We start from the raw sequence: 22,704 nt of genomic DNA on the forward strand, positions 1-22,704 counted from the left end.
GGAGGGCCAAGATTTAGTTTTTGAGCAGAAAAACACTCAGAGAGAATTCAGTTCTTTTATCTTAGCATTATATCAAAATGTATTTATATTTCTGCAATTTTAATTACCAAATGAATTAAATATTAATGGCTTTTGGCTGTCACTGAAAATTTAAAATGTACCTCTAGTAAGCATTTGTTTGCATATACAGTATATTAAGGTGATCAACTATGGCATTCACTAGAATGTTTTGTCTTCTTACCAGGCTTGATGAGAGGTATCATTTCTTAAGACATTCACAGGAACCTTAATCTCACCTAGGAAGACATCTTGGACTAGGTTTCCATTGTTCCACAAATCAATCCTGAAAATTTAAAACTGATTTTATTTTTCTGCAAACAATTTTTAAGAAAACACACACTGCCAACAGCTTCAAATACTCTGATGTGTATTATAGCATTAATATTAACATGCTTAAAAAGAGATGTCAGCATTATCATATACCTCACTATCTAAACTAAGAAAGCAAAATACTGCACAGAAAGTAATTATTTTAAATAGTCTAAAAGAAAGCACTTAAGTTTCTTGCAGAGACTATTTTAACCTGTAGCAATAAGGACTAGAGTTACTTTGTTGACTCTGAGAGAAGAAACTAAAAATGACTACAGTTTCTTTCTCAATTCGAACCAGTTAATATATATAGATAGGTGATTTTAGAAAATACATTACCTGATCATTCCAAACATGTGATTAATACACCCTTTAGATAACACACTGTTAACACCACACCTACACATGCATTTACAGAACTTACCCTCCCAAACCATATATAAATTTAAGACCTAGGGAATAGCACAAACTTCAAACACATGCACCTGTTTTTTGAATTATCTTACAAGACTTCTTACCTCACTGAAATTTCTGTTAGACAGCAGATATGTTAAGAAGAATAAAGAAATTATTTCTAATTTGCTAAACATAATACTTTTTTACATATTCTCTGCATCCACTATGCTATGATTCAGAAATTTAAGGAATTAAAATAGTGAAAAATTAAAAAATAATAAAATAGGTGAAAAACATGTCATCTTTGTTTATAAAAAGTACACTTTGACTGTTTTTGCAAAGAACTCAGATTTTGAAAAGATAACTTAGATCTAAATTAGAATGTACTCCATTCTAAGAATCATCAGCCAACTTACTAAACATTCTTATTAAGCTTTGTTCAACTTTTTTCATTTAAATTTAGGATTATTCTTTTGGCACAGAAAATAACAAGTCTATAAAATTCCAAAGAACATACCTAATTTCTAGTTTTTCAATGTCCTCCTCTTCTACCTGGAACTGGGACTTTCTGCTATAACTACTGGGTCTGGTTACCTATAAACAAAATATTTCAGTTAAAAAAATTCTTTAAATATTTTCTATCTGAACTTAAAAAAAACTATTATCCCAAAAAATGTTCAGCTGTGGAATATAAACATAGGACATTGCCTAGTTATTATTTTACCCAAAACAAAAATACTAAAGGAATTAGTAGGGGGAAGAATAAAGTGATATTAAATATCAAAAAAACTCTGCACCCATACTATTCCATAACAATACAATATAAAGCAACTAATAAGATTCTATGTTTCATATGTAATCTGCGTGACTCAGATTAAAGGTGTTATATTTCAATTATGTTACACATGCTAAGAAGTGTTTCAAGACTTTCCCACATTTCTCAAGATATAAACGATCCCCACTCTATGCTTCCTTCTCACATTTTTGCTGAAAATGTCAAGACCACTGGCAGGGACAACTTTAACATGTCCATTTATACACAGACCTGTCAACTTACTGTTTTCTCATCCTCTTTTACAAGTTGACTCCACTTACACATAGCACACCAGCAATATGTAGTAAACATATGGCCTATTTTAATTCTGTCTGTCTTTATAAGCTTGTTCACGTCATGCAAGTCTAAGAAAAAAAATATTCTTTTAAATATGGTCTTTCTATATTTTTTCCTTCACAGACAGATTTAAATATAGCCTCCACCTCTTTACCACACACAATTTGAATTAGAATCTGGCTTTCTCAGAAACAGATCACAATCCATAAAACCTCTCTCAATAATAAAGTCTGATGGTGAATTCCTAGTTCTTACCTTCTTGATCTATCTGAACCAATGATCATATAACTATAACCTCCCTTTCCCAGAAGAAACTCTTTTTGTCCCCCGTTTTTCTCAGGCATTCTGCTTCCAAATTTCTACTCTGCTTCGTCCGCTGGCACATCCTGTTTCTCAGAACTTGCAAATACAGATTTTCTCTAGGGATTTTATATTTTGCTGCACAGTGCTGTAGAGTTTACAGAGTGCTTTCTCGTCCATTATCTCCTTTGTCCATCAGAACACTGCTCGGAAGCAGGCAAGGCTAGATTTATTATATCATCGCAAAAATGAGGAAACTGAAGAACAGAAACTGAATGACATGATTAAAGTTGAATGCATAGTAAGTGGCAGAACTGAACTTTTTTTACTTTTTTCCTTTATTGTATACCTCTACTCCCTGGCTTTCCTTATCCTTCCTAAGCAAATATTGAGTACATATCTACACCCACTACCATTTTAAGTTTCTGCCATAAATTGCCTATTAGAAGACTTTAAACATCGTTCAAACTTGCTATGTTCCAAACTGAAGTACTTATCTTTTCTCTCAACATTTGTTTTTCAAGACTTGAACATCTGATGCCTCTTTTTTCCCCCTATAACCAATACATTAGCTTGTCCTTTGCAGTTTTTTTCTTCTCTACCCCTTTCTATTTCCATAATGCTCCCTTGAATCAGATCCACTTCCCAACTTTTTTTTTTTTTTACATACTTAAACTACAATAGTTGCTTGGTCTCAGTTCTTTCTCTAAGCCATCTGGCTCACAGATGATTGTTAATTACTACCAAAACACTGTGTTGCTCTTATCACTAAAAGGCTCAGAAACATTCAATGGCTAACATTCAAGCAACTCACCAGGCACTCAAGGTCTTTCATTAGTTGGTCTTCACTAGTTTTATATTCTTAGTTCCATCACCTCTTTAAATAACCTTCTATTTAAATTTCTACTTGCTGTTCTTTAGACATAACTTTTTGCTTTTGGAGGTATCTCTACCTCTCTTATCAAAAGGTTCATTCTCCAATTCTCTCTTTTCTCGAACTTAATGAAGGTGGTGCAGAATGCAGCTAAACTTGCTAGTATCTGTGTTTTACTATTTCATGTATACATGTGCGTATGGCTTCGAATCTATTATTTTAGCTAAAGGATTGAGACTGGACCTTATTATCAGTTCAACACTGTTTTATGAATGAATGTTTCAAAGTCTAATAGGAACTTGGATACAGTAAGCAGGTGACTTAGGAATGAGTAACCTGTTTGCTACAAGGTGCTTTTTCTTTATTTTCCCCAGATTAAATGTAACAGTCTAATAAATGTAAAATAATTGAACCAAATTCTTAGCCAGGAAATGAAAAAGTCTCAAACTGGTATACTTCATTTGCTTTTCTTTCTTCCTTGCCTCTATCCTCAACTCTCCCCATCTCAATTTTGAAATATATAACCTCTATTACTTTATTAAAATAATAAAGTAATGGTGAGATATGCCACCCCCCCACTCTCTTCAATTTTCAAATATTAAGAAAAATACACAAAAAGGAAAACACAGACTCTAATCCCCTTTTCTCAAAATTTTCCTTCATGTTATTCACAATTGCAATTCTTTCAGAATAAAGTTTATTTTTTCCCCAGTAGTTTTCAAATAATGTGAAAAAGAATTTCTCTAACAAGTCCTCTATAGTAAAGAAATCCAAGGCACTGTATCTGGGACACTTCAAGGCAGTTGAAAGTCTGTAAAAAAGCATGTGTTCACAAAGTAGATAAAACTGCACTAAAAAATACTTAATATTAAGGCCTTATAAAATAGTAATTTAGCCTCAAAGCTCACTTTTGGGCCTTACAAAATTCCACCAATTAGAAAGGGCAGCCTCTGTTTTCACTTTAAAAAATGATCCTTCATAAGCTAAGAAACCTGAGTTTCTCATTTAGAAATTTGTTCAAAGTTAACTGGCACTAGAACTCATCTACCAAGGGACATCATACTTATTTCACTAGTGGTTTTCAAATGGTACTCTGCAGAAAAGACCAGTGGCCATTATGTGTAGGGGGCAAAGGTGTGGTCCTAGACTATCCCACATCCAATTTAATCACAAATCTGCCTTTATTTGTTTATTTACTGGGCTTCCACTGTATTACACCATGATTCTACTATCAGGAGAAAAAATACTCAGTTACGTAATTAAAAAAAAATGATCACTATGGCCATAGTTTCAAAAAACAATTCAACTAGCACTTAGGATAAACTATTCCATGTTAGTATTTATATAAAACAAAAGAGTTACCTCAAAATAAAAGATTTCATTAAACTGCGGGTTGCTTGTCTTCTTCTTTACTTTTGTCTTCTTTTGGTCATTCCTGTTCCAATGTGGTAGAGTTTTACCTTGTAGAACTTAATAGTACACAATTATAAAACATGCTATTTCCAACCAGGGAGACTGACCTCTGTTAACTGTTAAGATGACTCAGGGAAGACTGTAGTGTTAAATATCACTTGAGGAAAAAAACTGAGGTATTTCTAAAACTCAAATTAAAGAATATACAAATTCTGTATATTCTATATATGCCAAGATTGTATTATTCTTTCTATGGCTATAAGAGATTGACTGCCACTCTTTCTACAGATTTTTTTTCTTTAAATAATATATTCTATTATATATGCAACTCAATAAATGGCAGAAAGAAAACAATGAGCTTTAGAGTACTTTTATTATGTTGAAAAGTACCCGAAAAACATAAAAAGCACCCTTAATTTGGGCTGCAAAACACTAGTGGATTTTTAGAAACCTTTTCATTTTGAAGTAATTAGATTCAGAGGAGGTTACAAGGAAATGTACAGGGAAGTACCGTGCAACCTTTTCTCAGAGTTCCTGAATGTTAACATCTTATACAATGATATAATAATATATGAAAGCCAATAGTGACTTATTTTTTTTAAAGATGTGCAATTATTTATTTATGCATATAAGAGCTAGGGTGTAGGCCAGAGGTCCAGGGGAGTGAGAATATTCACCAGAGACAAGAGTGGGGAGCAGAACAGGCAAATCTACTGAAACACAGTGCTGAGGGTTAGGGGAGACAGGAGAGGTCTGCTGTGCCATGTGGGTAGCTCCCTGGCTGGGGACAGAACTCATACCGCAATGCTAGCTTGATAATGGTGAGACGCTAACCCCAAAAGGAGACCCAATAGTCACTTTTAAAAAATAAAGATTCATATTCCAAATAGTTTCTATCTGCATATACTAAACAATTTCACTAAAGAATTTGTATGTCAGGTACTGATTATAAACAAAAACAAAACAGCTCTGCTAGGTTAAACATTTTTAACATGCTAAAATAATTCCCTTTGATAGTGTAAAATTAAAGGACTGAATATCTGCTTTTAAATTTAAAACCATCTGTAAAAATAATAGTACGCCACAGTTCGAGTACCTTGTGAGTATCAGTCATGGCTCTATGTACTTTAAACACATATAACAAAAATATTTTTCAAAGTACTTATTGTTATAGTTATTCTTTAGTTATAGTCAGTTTGGGATTACTGAGAAGGGGCATGCTTTGTGTGTGTCTAAGTGGAAGGAATCCTGTATTCTGCTTCCTCATTTAAAATCTTTAAGCTGTAGACTAATTAATTTCACATTAGTCAGGCTCTGAAAGAAACCATAATGAGTTATACAATACAAAGCATTACAAAGTTCTATAGGTTTTTATATAAGTAATTTAAGTCAATGATATGGTACATTTACCATGTCTGGTATTTCAGCAGTATGTCTAAAGTTTGGAATCGTCTTCTGTTGAGCACAGATCCCATGAAGTGAAAAGGCATTTTCAGTGATCCACTGTTTTCCAAATATAAATATGGAAACTGACTTGTTATTCTGAACTAGCATTTATGCAGGATTTTACCTGCACAAAATCTAACACATTTGAAAAATAGGAAGGCTGATGATGAGTGAAGAAGGCTAAGTTTATGTTTTTTAAGTGCATCTTAATATTATAAAGCAGGTTGCTCACCACAACCTAAAAGCCCACACATTTAAAACAGCACCCATTTTCCTTCTGTAAAAATAGAATTTGGTTGTTTGTAAGTATATGAACTCAATAAAGTTTTCGTTTCAAATCATTTATTACTTTATATCATGAAGAGCTATTCAGTATTTCTTCTTAGAAGCTTAATTCTTTAACTCTTAAACGTTAAAAGTTAAAAATCTAATAATCAATAAACATTACCTAGAAGGGCCCACTAGAGAAACTGTTGCATACGGATCACAGCTCTGCCCATTTATGAGAGGCAATCCATGGCATGCCTTTATGCTAAGGAAGAACAAAAGAAAGTTAACATACTATACTCAAGTTAAATATGAATGCTATTGTTAAATACAAATTAATGTATATAAAAAACTTAATTGTTTTTCATATGCCCACAACTGTATGCCTAAGTACCACTGACCCTAATATATGTATGTGTGTACTTATTTGCTATGTGCTATATTTTCAAAATATGACTAAACTGGATTGCCACAATCAATACTGAAACTATTAAGTGATATTTAACACAACACTCCCACTACATATTTAACAAGGTACATTTTGTGATTTGGTAACACATCAAAACTGCTGTGGCTTTTAAAAAGGAAAAGAAAATGGTGTGAACCTTCAAGGAGAAACTATAAACCAAGTCAGATCTATGGCTTCCTACCCTCTGTTAAAGAATGAATAGAAACAAGGAAACAACTGCGGTTTCCACTTAAAATTTCACTCAAAGAGAACAAGTTTCACCCAATTCTGTAACTTTTTATTTTGATTCTCAGTAATAACACCTCCATCATTCTATCTATCTATCTATCTATCTATCTATCTATCTATCTATCTATCTATCTATCTATCTATCTATCTATATTATTTTTTAAAAGATTTATTTATTTATGCATACAGAACTAAGGCACCGGTCAGAGGTGCAGGGGCAGTGAGAAGCTTCACCAGAGACAGAGCGGGGAGCAGAACAGGCAGATTGCTGAGGTACACTGCTGAGGGGAGCAGTACGCAAGACAGGAGAGGTCTGCTACGCCATGTTGGTTATCTCCCCAGGGCGGGGGATTGAATTCTCACTGAAACAGCTTGCAGTGCTGCGTCCTAACCTGTTGCACCACTAGGGAGGGGCCCTACAGATATATTTTAAACCACAAAAACCAAAGTCATCTAATTAACTCCATGGAGCAGTCACTGGAATTCACAGAGATCATAGAATTTGACTTAATTCTGGATTAAGTCTCTTCTGTTCAAATCTTTTATTAAGTAATTACTGAGTTCGCAGATGAAGAGTAACATGTATGGGTCTGAACGTTCTCACTTGTATTTTTCTGGAAAATACTCTTTGTTAAAGATGTAAGCTATTGAGCAATATCCTTATTTGTCTCCGCAACCCACAGATCATATTGTGAGTGAAGCATAAGTGTGTGTAAATAATGAAATGATAGTATGACTCTTTTCTATTAAACTGGATATTAAAAATCAAATTTAAAAAATTTCTGAAAGTAAGCATAAGACAAGAAAAAAAAATTCCAGTTATTAATGTTGGGCTTAGATACGGTCAAATTTTCCCACTACACATATTGTTTGAAACTTGTATTTCTTAAATTAACTCTCAAAATGATACCTGATTTTTATACAGCATTTGTAGTTTACTAAGTTTTTTCACAAGTGCAGCCAGTTCTTATAACTGTCTCTGAAGCTCAAAAAGGCAGTATGAGATAGTGACGAAAAGGCCGAATAGGTAATACAATTTGTGAGAGGTAGGTCAAGACTCAACCTCTACTTTCTTTTTTCCCTAAAATCCAGAATCATTGTACTTTCCTGCTATGTCTGAAGATATATTGTATTACTCTCCATGTAATAACAAATTAACCTCAAACACTAATGATAAGAATTATAATTATATACTGAAATTCACTGTAATTTTATGAAGCATAAGCAAAACTAGACAATGCTGTTCAGTATATGAAAGTTCTATGTGAATACCCCCAAACCAAGATTCCCATAAGCAAAAGTCTGCATCTATAAAAATCATTGTAATTCTTAATTTTTAAATGTTAAGACACTTTAAAAGTTGGGATTTTCTGACAGAATTGTTATTTATTTGCTGCAAATTTATGAAAGATTACCGTCTTAATTGTCTAGAACACCACTATTCTTTGAATCAACATGTCAAGCAATTTCACATGTAAGCCACAGATGAGCATAAAATAAACACTGAAAAAAATGTTAATATACTAAGTTGTCTCATTATGTTTACGTATGACACATAAAGCATTTGATACTAACACCTGTTTTTAAAAATTACAAAATCTTATTTAGTCAAAAGATATTTAACAATAATCTTTCACAATTGCTTATTAGTAAAAAAAAAAAATTTGACATACAGTCTCAAGATGGAGTAAAGGGAGTAGATTTACGCTCCCACCTGAAAGAACTAATATAAATGAAGAAACTCAGTAGCACAGGACAGTACTCTCTGAGGGGGGCGATAAGCAAGGTGTGTATTCCAATGGTTCCAGCTTAGTCCTAGATGGTCTTTCCCTCACAAGAAGACAAAAAGCTGTCAGTTGGGAGAAGCCAATGTGACTAGTTTCCAGGAAGAGTACCAGAGAAAAAAGAATCTGGAGAGAGAGAGAGGAAGGGAGGGAGAGAAGGTAAAAGGGAGAAAGAGGAAGGTGGAAGAGGGGGAGAGAGAGTCTTCCAGCTCCAATAATTCTCCTGAAGTCTTTGGCTTAGTGCTGATAAGCTTATATATGAGAGGAAAATAAGGATGAGGAGGGAATCATTGGAAGAGGCTGAAGACAAATTAAATGATGTATTAAAAGGATTTTACACTATTATCAAAAAAGAATTTACTCCAAGGATGCAAAGATGGTTCAACACATACAACCAGTGTGATACACCAAAACAGCAAAATGAAATGTAACAACTGCCTAATCATTTCAATATATTCAGACAAAGTATTTGACAAGATTCAACACCCATTTATGATCAAAATTCAATCAAATGGGCAAAGAAAGCAAACATCTCAATATAATGTACTCATTATAAATTCACAGTTAACATCACAAAGGTGAAAAACAAAGCTCTCCCTCTAAGTTCAGAAAAACAAGACAAGATGCTCAATTGCAACACTAAACATAGTATTAGAAGTCCTTGCCAGAGCAATTGGATATTTGAAAATTGGGGGGAGGGGGGATGATCCAAATAGAAAAGGAAGAATTAAGAAGTAAAATTGTCACTATTTGCATATGATAAGATTTCATATGTGGAAAATCCTAAGGGTTCCATAAAAAACCCTATGAGAAATAATAAATATCAGAAAAGTTATGGACTACAAAATCAATATATAAAAATCAGTTGCATTTTCTACATATAATGAACCAGTATCAAGAGAAATTAAAGAGATTATCCTGTTTATAACTGCACCAAAAAAAGTAAAACATTTTAGGACTAAATTTAATCAAGGAGGTAAAAGGCCTATACACTTAAAAATATGAGACAGTGGGCCTTCCCTGGTGGCACAGTGGGTTAAAGCACAGCACTAAGAAGCTAAAGCCACTTCAGCATGAGTTCGATCCCTGCCTGCCCCAGAGGTGATCCATATGGCATGGCAGAACTCTCCTGGCCTGCCTGCTTCTCCCCTCAGCAGTGTACTTCATCAGTCTGCCTGTTCTGCTCCTCACTCTGTCTCTGGTGAAGCCTCTCACTGCCCCTGTACCTCTGGCCTGTACCCCAGTTTATATGCATAAATAAATATTTTTTAAAATTTATCCAACTGTTGAAAAAAGAGAGAGAGAGACAGTACTGAAAGAATTGAAGAAAAATAAATAAAAGGAAAAGAGACCCTGTGATGATGGATTAGAAGAATTAACATTGTTAAAAACAGTCATTTTACACAAAGCAAAATATACTTCTCCAAAAAGGAAATACAAATTGAAAACAATGAGCTATCATTTGACATCTGTGACAATGCTTATTATAAAGAAGACAACAAACAAATGTTGGTGAGGATGAGGGAAAAGGGAATTATCGTATGCTATTGATGAGATTGCAAATTGGTACAGTCACTATGGAAAACAATATAGAGTCCTAAAAAAATTAAGAATACTTTCCCTGAATCATGTAATCCAGCTTACACTGCTGAGTATTTATCTTATGAGTAAAAAATCCTAATTTGAGATGTATGTACCCTACCCCATGTTCAATGCAGCATAATTCACAACAGCTAAGGAAATAATCTATGTGCCCACTGATGGGTAAGTGGATAAAGATGATATATACATACATATGTGTGTCTGTGAGTAAATATATGTGATGAATCTTGCCATTTTGCAACACAGATAGACCTAGAAGGTATGCTGCTAAATGAAATAAAAGGAAGACAAAATTTGACTTCACTCATGCGGTTGATAAAGAAGCAAAACAAGAAAGAACTCTCTGACTAACAAGAGCAAAATACTGGTTACCAGAAGGGAAGGAAAATGGAGATGAGTAAACTGGGTAAAAGCTGTCAACTGTGTGGTGGATGGAAACTATACTTACTTACGGTGATGAACTTAATGTACCACATACTGACATAAAAATCTGCGTACCTGAAACCTATATAATGTTATAAACTAAAGTGACTTAAAAAAATAAGTATTTTAAAAAGAAAAAAAAACAGGGAAAAATTACTGAAGCCAGCAAACATCTAGCAAGAGATGTCACTGACTAGTCACAAACCTAGAACATGGGTGATACCTCAAGTGAGAAAATGTAACACCCAGTCTAAAGGCTACTCTTATTGTACCTAGCAAAGCTAAAAGCATACTACAAAAGAATCAAGCTATTTCCAAGTATAACTGAGTTTTCAAGTATATTCATAAGAATACAAAAATATCCAGCAACTTCAGAATGCCTAGCATCCAATAAAAAACAGGAATGCAGAGACTTAAGAAAATATTACCAAAATGAAAAAGAAAAAGAAGTCAATAATAATAAAACCAAAACTACACAAATGATAGAAGGAAATGGCATTTAAAAAACTTGTTCTAACATGTTTCATATGTTTAATAGAGACATACAGGACATTAAAAACTGAGTCTATAGATGAAAAACACAAGATCTTATATGAAGGAGAGCTGGATAACACAAGATTAGATATGACAAAAGAAAAAGTAAATACAAGGAGCACAGTAATGAAGAATTCATATAGTAATGAAGAGTTCAACTGATCAATTACAGTCTAGTTGAAAATCCGAGATATGTTTAAAACAAGCATACGAAAACATTAAAGATGAAAAGAAATCAAACCAAGTGTAGGTTTCAACACTAAGGAAAGACAGCCCAGTAAATTCCTGGCTTTTCTTTATACTTTATATATCCCAGACTGAGTATTTGAGAAGCTACCAACCCAGTGATACCAGAGGACATGGCCAAAAAAATACCCTAATTAAAAGCCACTTCTCTCTAGCCAAAGGACCAGGAAATGGAGAGCTTAAAGACAGAAACCTTTCGAACAGTAACTATCTACTCCAACCAAACACTATGAAAAACTACACTCCAACAAATGCTGAAGGTTGAAAAAAGAGCCCAGACTTTTGATCTTCAAGAGGTGGTAAGCATCCTTGATATCAGCAGAGACCATATGGGGAGTCTAGATGTCCATGCCACCTAGTAGCAATGAAATCCCCGCCCCGCTCCCCCTTCATGTCAGGATAGTGTCTGAGGAGGCTGAGTAGGATGACAAAACTTCACCACCAACTAGAGGTAACTAACTCCTAAATGTTTATCTCTGGCAGTCACATGGCAGTCAACAATGATGTACTTCTTCCCATCCCAGTCAAAGATGTCACAGGAGAGGCTAATGAGTAGCCCCAACTCCCCAGTCCCATAAAGAACAATAACAATCCTCTTCACCCACCTCCCACAGGGTAAGTCAGGACCTGGACTTCTATCTCTCCTTGACATAAATGAACAGGTACTTCTCTTTCCCTACAAGCAGTGTCAGGGACACTGCTTAAAAGATTTAAATAAGATTCAGAATCTCATAATTCCAAGACATCTAGACTATAACTTAAATGAGAAAAGGCAAGACACACCAATATTGAGATAACATGGATACTGGAATTATCTGACAAGGTTATGAAAGCAGATTCATAGTTATTGAATCATAAAAATGAGTCATAACTTGTTTTAAATAAATGGGAAAATTTTTTTCAGCAAAATAAAAGTCTCTCCTAAGAAATAAAAGATAAAGAAGCAGCAAATGTACACTTTAGAACCGAAAACATAATAACCAAAAAAAAAAGTTGATAGGTTCAACAGCAGAGTGGAGAAGACAGAAAAGAATTAGTGAACTCAGAGACAGAACAGGAATTACCTAGTATATGAACAAGCGGGAAACTGAATGTATCTTTGAATATATTTAATTAAGACACAAAAACTAAAACCAAAAGTTTTAAAAGGAGCCAGGCAGAAATAGCATATTACTCATACAGGAAAAGCAAATTTATTTTCAAACTGATTTATAAAATGAACTTTTTGTTAAACTGGCTCCCCCAAACCACCTGGGCCCATATACCCCATTTGGCTCTGTGACCCATTTCATCCATCATTTTCTCTATTCCCTCTGGCAATGATTATCATCATCTTTTCTCTTTTTTTTTGTATTTTTATTAGGGTTTTAATTGTATAAACTTAGGAAGAACTTCAAATAGTTAAATTTTTTTCTAAATTTGTGTATTTTCTTATATTAGTTGTTCATTTTTATGCAGTAACTGATTTCCTGTTAGTCCTCCTACTACCATATCACCCATGAAATTATCTTTATTTCTGCTTTTAATAGTTCAAAAGTTTATTTTTTTATTGTTTGTGTATAACTGGTTTTTTGGTATTTATATTCTGCAGATGAGTGAAGCCATCTGATATCTTTCACTTTTTGGTCAGTTTGATTCTGTATGATCACCTCAAGGTGGCAATTTGTACCAAATGCCATCACTTCACCTTTCTTCACAGTGATGTAATAATCCATTAAATACATGTTGCACAGCCTCCTCTATCCATTTGCCCACTGCAGGGCTCTTGGATGGCTCTATGACTTGGCAACTGTAAACAGTGCTGCTATGGATAATAGGTGTAGGTGGATCTTTTCATATTAAAGTTTTCACGTTAAATATCTAATAGCAGTATTTCTGGATCAAATGGAATTTCTGTATTTATTCTCTTGAGACATCACCAAACCACATAGGAGCTGTACCAACTCGCATTCCCACCAACAATGGGCGTGAGTTCCTTTTTCACAGCATCTTCACCAAAATCTGTTAGTTCCGTTCTTTTTCACATGGACCTCTCACAGGGGTGAGGTGGTATCTCAGTGTGGTCTTAATCTGCATTTCTCTTACAATAAGTTTCTTATGTCTATAGGTCATCTGAATGCTTTCTTTAGAGAAGTGTCTATTAAGTTCTTCTGCCAATATTTTAATTAGGTTACTTGTTTCTTTGTTGTTGGATTGTGTAGGTACTATGTAAATTTTGTAGATAAACCCCATATAGATGTATACTATAGTATAGTATACAAATATTTTTTGTCATTAATAGGTTGTCTTTTCGTTTTTGTAATGGCTTCTTTTGAGGTGCAAAAGCTTTAAGTTTGATAGAGTTACACTTGCTTATTTGTGGTTTTGTTTCTTTTGCTGCTGGGATTGTATTCCAAACATATACATCTGTCCTGGAGTGTGTCCCCCATAATTTTCTTTCAAATACTTTATGGTTTCAGTTCTTATGTGTATATCTTTAATCCATTTGTGTAAATTTTATATATGATGTTAGGGTCTTGCTTTATTTTTTGCATGTGGCTATCCATGTTTCTCACCACTTACTAAAAAGGTTATCTTTTTTTTTCTCTACCAAGTGGCCTTAATTCCTTCATCAAAAATTACCTGTTCAAATTAATATGGATTTGTCTCTGGGTTTTCAGACCTATCCCACTGGTCTGAGTTTCTGTTTTTGTTCCTATACCACACTATATTATTTGAAGTCACAAAGTATGATGTCTCCACTTCTCTTTTCTTTCAAGATTGTTTAGCTATTTGGGGAGGCTTTTTGTGGTTCTACATAAATTTGGTAATTGTTCTATTTCTTTAATAATAGTCATTGGTATTTTGATAGGTATTGCATTAAATCTGTAAACTGCTTTGGGTCATAAGGCCATTTTAAAATTATGAATTATTCTTACCCAGAAGCCTGGGACACTTTTCCATTTTCTTTGTATCTTATTTCCTTTTATAAAGTTTCATCATTTTCAGTAAGTCAGTTCTTTCTTCACTGCCTTAGGTTAATCCTAGATTCTATTTTTGGCATGACTGTAAATGGAACTGTAGTCCATATTTCCCTTTCTTCTGACACATCTTTTACAATATAGAAACGCTACTGATTTTTGTGTGTTGATTTTATATCTTGTTACTTTATTGTATTCACTTATTTCTAGAAGCGTTTGGTTTCTCCACATATATCAGGATGTCATCTGCAAAAAGTGAGGTTCAAATCTTCTTTTCCAATCTGGATTCCTTTTATGTCTTTTTCTTGCCTAACTGCTTTAGCTAGGACTTCCAGGACAATGACAATTTAAAATAGTGATAGTGGACATCCCTATCTTAGTGGAAATATGTTCAGGTTTTCACAATTGAGTATAATACTAGCTGTAGGTTTTTCATATATGGTTTTTACAATATTTAGTAAGTTTCACTTACTCCCATTCTGGGAAAGGTTTTCATCATAATGGATATTGGATCCTGGTCAAATGCTTTTTTCACCAACTAATGAGATGATTATATAATTTTTGTCTTCCTATTTCTGATTTGATGGATGACATTGCATCCCTGGCAAAGCCTATTTGATTGTGGTGGACAATTCTCTTGATATATTGTTGTATTTGGTTTGCTAGGATTTTGGTAAGAATCGTTGTATCTGTGTTCATCATAGATATTGGTCCATAATTTTAATTTTTTTGGGTACTGTTTTCATTTTGGGATCAGGGTAAATTGGCCTCACAGAATGTACTGTGCAGATGTATTCCCTCTTCAGTCTTTTTAAAGAGTGTGTTTAAAATAAGCACAGGTTATAGGTTTGGAAGAATTCACTGGTGAAGCCATCTGGTGCTGGACTTTTGTTCTTGGGGAGACTTTTCATTACTCTTTCAATTCAGCACTTGTGACTAGACTGTGTAAGCCATCTACTTCATCCTCGTTCAACCTTGGGAGATTTAACTGAGCTTAAGAATGTGCCCATTTCTTCTAGGTTGTCCAATTTGTTTGCACAGAGATTTTTATAATAGGCTCTCATGATCCTATGTCTTTCTACAATTACTGTTGTAATTTTACCTGTTTCATTTCAGAGTCCATTAATTTGGATTTTCTCTCTTCTTTGCAAGCATATGGCTTGTTGATTTTGTTTTCTCAGCAAAACAATCTAAGCTTCATTTCTCTTTTGCACTGTTTTTGTTTTCTATTTCATTTATTTCTACTCTAATTTTTATTATATCTTACCTTCTACTGATTTTTGGGTGTTTTTGTTGTTCTCCTATTTGCTCTACTGCAGCATTAGATTGTTAAATTAGGATCTCTCTTATTTTATTATGTGGGCCTGTACTGCTATGAGCTTCCTCCCAGAACTGCTTTTAATGTACCCCACAAGAGTCTTCATTTTCACTAGTCTCTAGATATCTTTTCATATCTTAGTTTGCCTTCTTCATTGACCCAAGGGTTTGTGCACATATTTTGGGTTCAGGAATCCTTTTATAGTTAATTTCTAGCTTTATATAGCATGTGGTTTGTAAAAATGCTTCATATAATTTCTATTTTTCTTACACTTTCTGAGACTTGTTTTACGTCCTAGCATGTAATCTATTACTGAAAGTACTTCATGCATACTGGAAAAGAAGTATGTATATTCATTACTTTTAGACCAGAAAACTCTAATTGTCCAGTAAGCCCATCTAACTTAACACTTCCTTTAAGAACTTCCTTTGTTAATTTTCTGTCAACAAATGTATTTTTGTTGGTTTATATAACTAGGTGTTCCTGTACATTGGTTCATAAATATTAGTAATTTATCTCTCCTTTATGAGTTGCTCCATTGATCATCATATAGCGCCTTTGTCTGAATACCTTTTTAGTTGAAAGTCTAGCTTACTGAATGTAGTTCCTGCTTCACTCTCTTGAGTTATTAAAATGCATGACTTTATTCCAGACTGTTACTTGTAGTTCACTTTTATCTTTTGATTTTAAGTGGGTCTCTGGTAAACAATGTACTGATGGGTAGAATTTTGTCACTCACATTGTTGGCCCAAGTCTTTCTTCTGGTGAGTTCAGGTCATTCATATTTAGAATGATTATTGAGATGAACTGTTGATTTTCAGTCATTTTGGTTTTATTTTTCTGCTGTTTCTTTCTACTCTTTCTGGTTGGTTTTCACTAGTACTTCTATCAATTTCTTTGCTTCTTCATCTGTGAGTGTCTATTCTGAATTTTTGGTTAATGGTTACCATGAGGCTTTACTTGAATATCTGGTTTGGGTCCTTTGTAAGCTGGTGTTTGCTATCTGACTTTAACTGTACTGGTTCTAGTCATTTCTATATCCCACTTAGTATTTGCTGTCATTGAGTCACAGTATGCTCTTACTCTTGTTACTGGTGTTATATCACTCTTGTCATTTTGGTAAATAAAGTGTTTGTACTTCAGGTGTTCTTTTCTGGTGGAAAAACTCCTTTCAGGCTTACTAGAAAATGGATCTAGTGGTAGCTAAGTCCATTAGTCTGTCTGTCTGAGAAAAACTTCAATTATCCCTTCATATTTAATAATTTTGCAGGATAGAGAATTCTTGGCTAAATGTTCTACTAGAAATTTCCAGATTGTGAATATTATCCTCCACTTTCTTCTTGCTTGGAATGCATCTGAACTGAAATTCAGGGAAATCCTAATTTGGAAACTCTTATCAATTATTGTTTTCCATTGCTTCCTGTAAAACTTCTTTATTTTTGACATTTCATAGTTTGACAATGTTGTGTCTTTTTCATCTAAGAATTTAGGTATTCCCTCTGCTTGCTGGACTTCCGTATTTAACCCATTCTGTAGTTTGGGAAGTTCTCATTTATTACATTTTAAATAGGTTTCCTAGTCCCATTTTTCCCCTTCCCCTTCTAGGGAATTTTCCCCTTCTAATGAATCCAGTATTTCTTGTAATTTCCTCATTTTTCTTTTATCTTGTCTTGAAAGTGCTCTTCTTTTAAAAGAGTAATTTGTTCGAATCTTTTACAGCTGAAATTCTTCTGCAGTTTTAATACTATTTAAATCACTGTTTGTATGCATTTCATTCAGTTTCTTTAATGATCTTTTCCTATATTCAATCCCTTCAGTGAAGAGTACTAAAGTACTCTTTGTTCCTTGATCTCCTCTGAGGTCTTGGGTCTGCCTATCTTCCTTTGAATGGCTTTCCTGTATCTCATTAAACATTTTTTATATTGAAGCTATTTTTAGATCATTTCTCTATTTTTATCTCCTTTGTACTTGTCTTGGGATTATATCCTTTTCATTTTGTGAAGCATCTTGCTTCCTAGGTATATATATTGCTATTTATGTGTGTGTGGGGGGGGTACTGGGGATTTACCTTTGTCCACTTCTTAGTTTACCTTGATGTGAGGTGGAGGAAGGTGTCTAGGGTTTTAATATTCAATCTTTGTTTGAATACTTTATCCACAGTAAACCTTATTCTGTGCTTAGGTTGTCTTCACCTCCTTCTCTATTGTTCCTTTCTTCCAGGGATTGTGACCCATTGGGCAGCCCAATGGGAAGACCACTATCTGGATCTCCAGGCTCACATTCTGGGGATAATTTGCACTTGCCTTAAAGGCAGTGCTGTGTGTATAGTGGGCACATATGTGCTCATTTAATACTATGACTGCCCACAAGTATCCATTGCTGCTCTTCCTTTGCCTTACCTACAGTGCCTGCAGGGATGGAAGTACACACACTGTTGGTCTGCTTTCCAAAGGATTTGTGAGTTCACTTTAAAGTTCTTCTCTCTGGTGTGGAGTTTTTTTATGGAGTGCAGCCTGGTTCCATTTGGATTTTCTTTGATCTCTTTCAGGAGTGAGGGAGGAATCTTTTGGGAAAAACAATTTTTGACTGACAGTAGTTTTCTCATGAAAAACCACAGGTAGATCAAAGAACATTTTTCATGGGCTGTGAACAAAGCAGTCAACCCAGAATCCTATACTCAGTGAAAATATCCTTCAGAATGAAGTAATCAAGAAATTCTCAGATTAAGGAAAACAAAAAGAATTTCACCTGCAGACCCACCCTTAAAAAGACAGCAAGAAATTCTCTTAACATAAAGACAGTGGTAAAAGAAGTAATATTTAACAAAAAGGAAATAGACAGAAACAAAAATTAAGGGTAGACACAATAAACTAAGACTTTTCTGAATTATTTTAGATGGCCAAAAGCAAAAATTGTAACACTGAGGTAGTTCACAAATTATGTAAGGTGATTATAAGACAAATGAAGGGCAAACGGACTTTAAAAAGGTAAGATTTCTATCTTTAACTGTTAAAATGTCAACAACAGTTGAATAAAGTAAGTCATTCATGTACAGTGTAAATCTAAAGCAAGCACAAAAAAAAAATACAGCAATAAACTGTAGGTAGAAAAACAGTATAGACAAAATAGAATTCTGAAAAATGTTCAAGTAACCCACAGAAAAAAGAGGAGAAAGAGAAAATGAAGGAAAAAACAGCATAGAAATGAAATGACAGATTTAAGTTATATCATATATTAACAACCACATTAAAATAACGGAGTATAAATTCATTAAACAAAAGAGTTTGGCAGAGTGAATGGAAATACATCCTCTGACTGAGAAGAGGGGAGAGGAGGATACTACCTCTGGAATATTCAGAAATCAAGACAAAGATAGAAAAAACATTCAGAAATGGAGTATGTTGGCTATTCAGTATATTCAGTAATTAGTTGATAACACAGAGGAAAAGTATGGATTGGAATGAAGTGGTAAGAGGATTGGACTAGAACAGATATCTAGAACAGCTAGTAAATTAAGTTTCAACACCAACATCCTAATGTGTTCTGTGGTGTCAAAGTTTGTAGAATCCCTCTACCAGGAAGCCTTTCCAACACCTGTGGTCCTTTAACACCCCACTGACTCCATCATTTAAAACAAATTCAGTAAATATTGATTGGATAAATTTATAATTCATCATAACCTGAGATTATATATAATAAAATAAAATAAACTGGCAATCAACTTAATAAAAGAATGGTATAGCAATTTCATTTCTGAAATAATAAAATAATAAGGTGGTATAAAATTCAAAGAACACAGAATAGAGAATTATTTCTAATTGATTTTGGTAAAAAAAAATATGCTTACTGTACAACAAGCTGTTGGCACACAGTTCCATTCTCTGTTATCAGTTCATTCAGTTTTAATTCAAGGTGAACTTTACCCTATAATGATAAAATTACAGTCATTTATTTTATTGACAATAAATAGTATGCATTTTTTCAAATGGTCCCCATAACATTTAGTCATCCACTAACTAAATGTCAGTGATTCCTAGACATGGCTTAAACTTATTAAGCTTAACATTTATTATTTGCTAAATGACTAATAACCAATAGCATAAATAAAAAACCTGTAAGTAGTAGACAAATGCATACATCAAACATGGTATTTAAATCTAACGATTTTATACCCAGTTCAATAAAATATTTATGTATCTCAATTATCACACATTTTAGAGGAACTGAAATGAAAGCAAATTATAAAATGTAGAATTTTTTTCAGAAAAGACAAACTTATTGGAGGGCAGAAGTAGTATCACTAAGAAACAGTGAAATCATAATTTGGAAATTAAGCTAAGTTAAAGCGTAAAAGCTAATTTTTCATCAAATTAGATTTATTGGATAGCTACTATGTTTTAAAGGCACTGTGGGAGTGAACAGAACTCTAGATATGTATAAGAAACAGTCACTATTTATAAAACACAATGTAGTTAAGGAAACAATAAACAAGAACAAAAAAGGGGTTACAGAAAATAAAGGAGCACTTTATTAAATAGCCATTAATAAGTGGATTAAATTTTTATTCAGTAGTGTAAGTTAAAGCAAATTATAAACTTCTCAAGAAACAAAGCTGCAGTAACAATATAATATAGAGCTTGATGTCTTTATCCTGCCACTGGGGATGAACTGGTGATGAACAATTCTAAACAGGTTGTGAGCCAATTCTGAACTGGTTAAGAAAGACTGCTACATTACCTCCACCCAACTGACAAGACAAATTCCCACGGTGCCTAATGGAGATTTCAAGGGGTGTGATGTCTAGGGGTTGATGACATTAATAATTTCATCAGAACCAGAAAAGTTCATTATCTAGTCACTGTTCCTTTTTGGAGGAACTCTTTCAGACATTCTTTCACAAAAATCTAAAGCTTGAATCTTTCACCTTACTGTTTTATTGTGGATTTTGTTATTCAAGAGTGAATCTGAGGTTCAGTAACTATAACATTCAGGGTTAGCTGGATAGTTAATAACAATAAAAAGTGGTGGATCTCAATACAAAAATACAAAAATCTGCACAAGAAAGCTAAGTTCTAAAGGCATCAGTGGTAGTAAAATTAGTAGGTAGACAGAACTGGAACTAAAACAATTTTACAATGAAAACCTAGAGAGAAATATTTATAAACCCATACATACTTTATAACAGTTTTCTGTTAGTCCTGTACTTAATACTTCACAGCTCCTGTTAATTCAAGTGACTTTGACGATTCATATTTCATTTGACTTCTTACTGAACTAAAATTTTCAATCATGTTTTTTATGTCAGCATATGTGTTTCCCTTGTCTAGTGAGTGCACCTAGCCAACTGCATCAAAGTAGTTTTACCATTTTAACACAGATACATTTTTTGGTAGAAATTGTATGTTTACAAGACATACAAATAAGTTTTCTAACATTTGATTCACAGCTAAAATTATAGCACTGTATCAAGTCAAACCTAGAACTAAAGAGACATTTAATGTAATTCTACCAGGAATCATTATTATTGAGTCAGAGCCTACCCAGGGTGTTCATTACTCCCACTGGCTATTTAACAGAACATTCCTTCAGTACTAGTCAACAGTAACATAATTGTGTATTAACAGGTAAAGAAGAGTGGGGACAGAGCAGACATACTATTAGAGTGAAACACTAAAATTAAAAGGCATTATAAGTTACTTTTAGGAAACTATAGTCTCTAATCTGCAAAACACTATCTCACTATATAACTTAATATGAAAATATGTACATAATACTTAGTAAACAAAGAAACAAGGCACAAAATAGGGTTTGTAAGATCATTTTAATTTTTAAAAATAAAATATACTATATATGTGTGTCTGCCAAACCTTTGGTTGGTTAAATTTCAGTTTTTCTTCTTGCTCACCTACATTAAAGTTTCTACTACTGCATGTACTGCTTTTAGTAAATAAGAATTAACAGAATTTTAAAAAATTATTTGAAGCTGTTTTTCAATCTGAGAAAACACTTATGCAAATATTTTAGAAAATTATTTAGTATTGCTGATTATCCACACAAAACTCCAGTTTTACTTTTATCTGTCATCATTTTATATATCTGTTCATTGTAAAACAAGTTTTATTTTTGTTTTTACTTTTGGAGAGGGCACAGTTAAAAGCTCAGCAAAACAATTCCCACTCTTCCTTGAGGCAAGGGATAGGTAGATGCCTAAAGATAGCCACATATTATAGTTCTGGCCAGTAAGATGTAACTAGAACTTACTGGTGGGAGCATCTGGCGTAGCTTGCTGAAAAGGACTGCCTAACTTCAGCCCTGGTCCAAAACAGAGAAGCTTAATCAAATTTTCCACACTAAGCAGATAAAAACTGGAGCTCACAACTCAAAAGCAAAGTGGCCCTGTAAAACATAGGCTTTCTGTTGGAACATGTGGAGGACTATGCTTGGGGAAGAAGCGTGAACTTCATAATACAGCTTTTACAAAGACTGAATCCTAGCCTGAAATCAATCAAATTCCTACCTGGATTAAGATGTCAGCCTCTAGCCTAACCACATGCCAAAAGCAAAAATAAATCATCTCTGGGAGAAGGAAAAATATCCACGACCTCATTTTCTAAAATATTTCATATTTCAATGTCCAGCATTCCATCAAAAATGAAGTATGACAGATAATCAAACACTTACAATGTTGACAAAAGCAGAGAGCTTATAGCGGATACAGATGTTGGAATGAACTGACAGAAGTTAAAACATTTAAGTAAATTGTTTAAGACAGAAAATGAAAAACCCTGCAAATAACTGGAAAATCAAATAAAAACTTCAGAATAAAATAATCAAAATGAAGATGTGTTTAACAGTAGATTGACTATAGCTGAAAAGAGGATTAGTGAAACGGGAGCTAGATTAGTAAGTAGAAAGTACTCACAATGAAGTATCAGAGTATGAGACAGTAAAATAGTTTATTCAT

The 22,704-nt window shown here is 33.6% G+C and overlaps 1 protein-coding gene across 6 annotated transcripts in view; it reads right to left on the bottom strand.

Annotated features, from left to right (window-relative positions):
• RASA2 (RAS p21 protein activator 2) overlaps nt 1–22,704 on the bottom strand; it is a 106,401-nt gene that overhangs the window by 38,786 nt on the left and 44,911 nt on the right. For all 6 annotated transcript variants that reach the window (XM_004682149.2, XM_012724921.1, XM_012724922.1 and 3 more), the window contains exons 5-9: nt 19,588–19,664; nt 6,358–6,441; nt 4,413–4,485; nt 1,283–1,359; nt 242–343 (exon numbers count right to left, since the gene is read on the bottom strand). In XM_004682149.2, coding sequence (XP_004682206.1) covers nt 242–343; nt 1,283–1,359; nt 4,413–4,485; nt 6,358–6,441; nt 19,588–19,664 — 413 coding nt within the window. The remainder of the gene's footprint in view (nt 1–241; nt 344–1,282; nt 1,360–4,412; nt 4,486–6,357; nt 6,442–19,587; nt 19,665–22,704) is intronic.

This window comes from Condylura cristata, unplaced genomic scaffold (assembly GCF_000260355.1).
Source record: "Condylura cristata isolate star-nosed mole 26May11 unplaced genomic scaffold, ConCri1.0 scaffold00014, whole genome shotgun sequence".
Taxonomy (NCBI): Eukaryota; Metazoa; Chordata; class Mammalia; order Eulipotyphla; family Talpidae; genus Condylura; species Condylura cristata.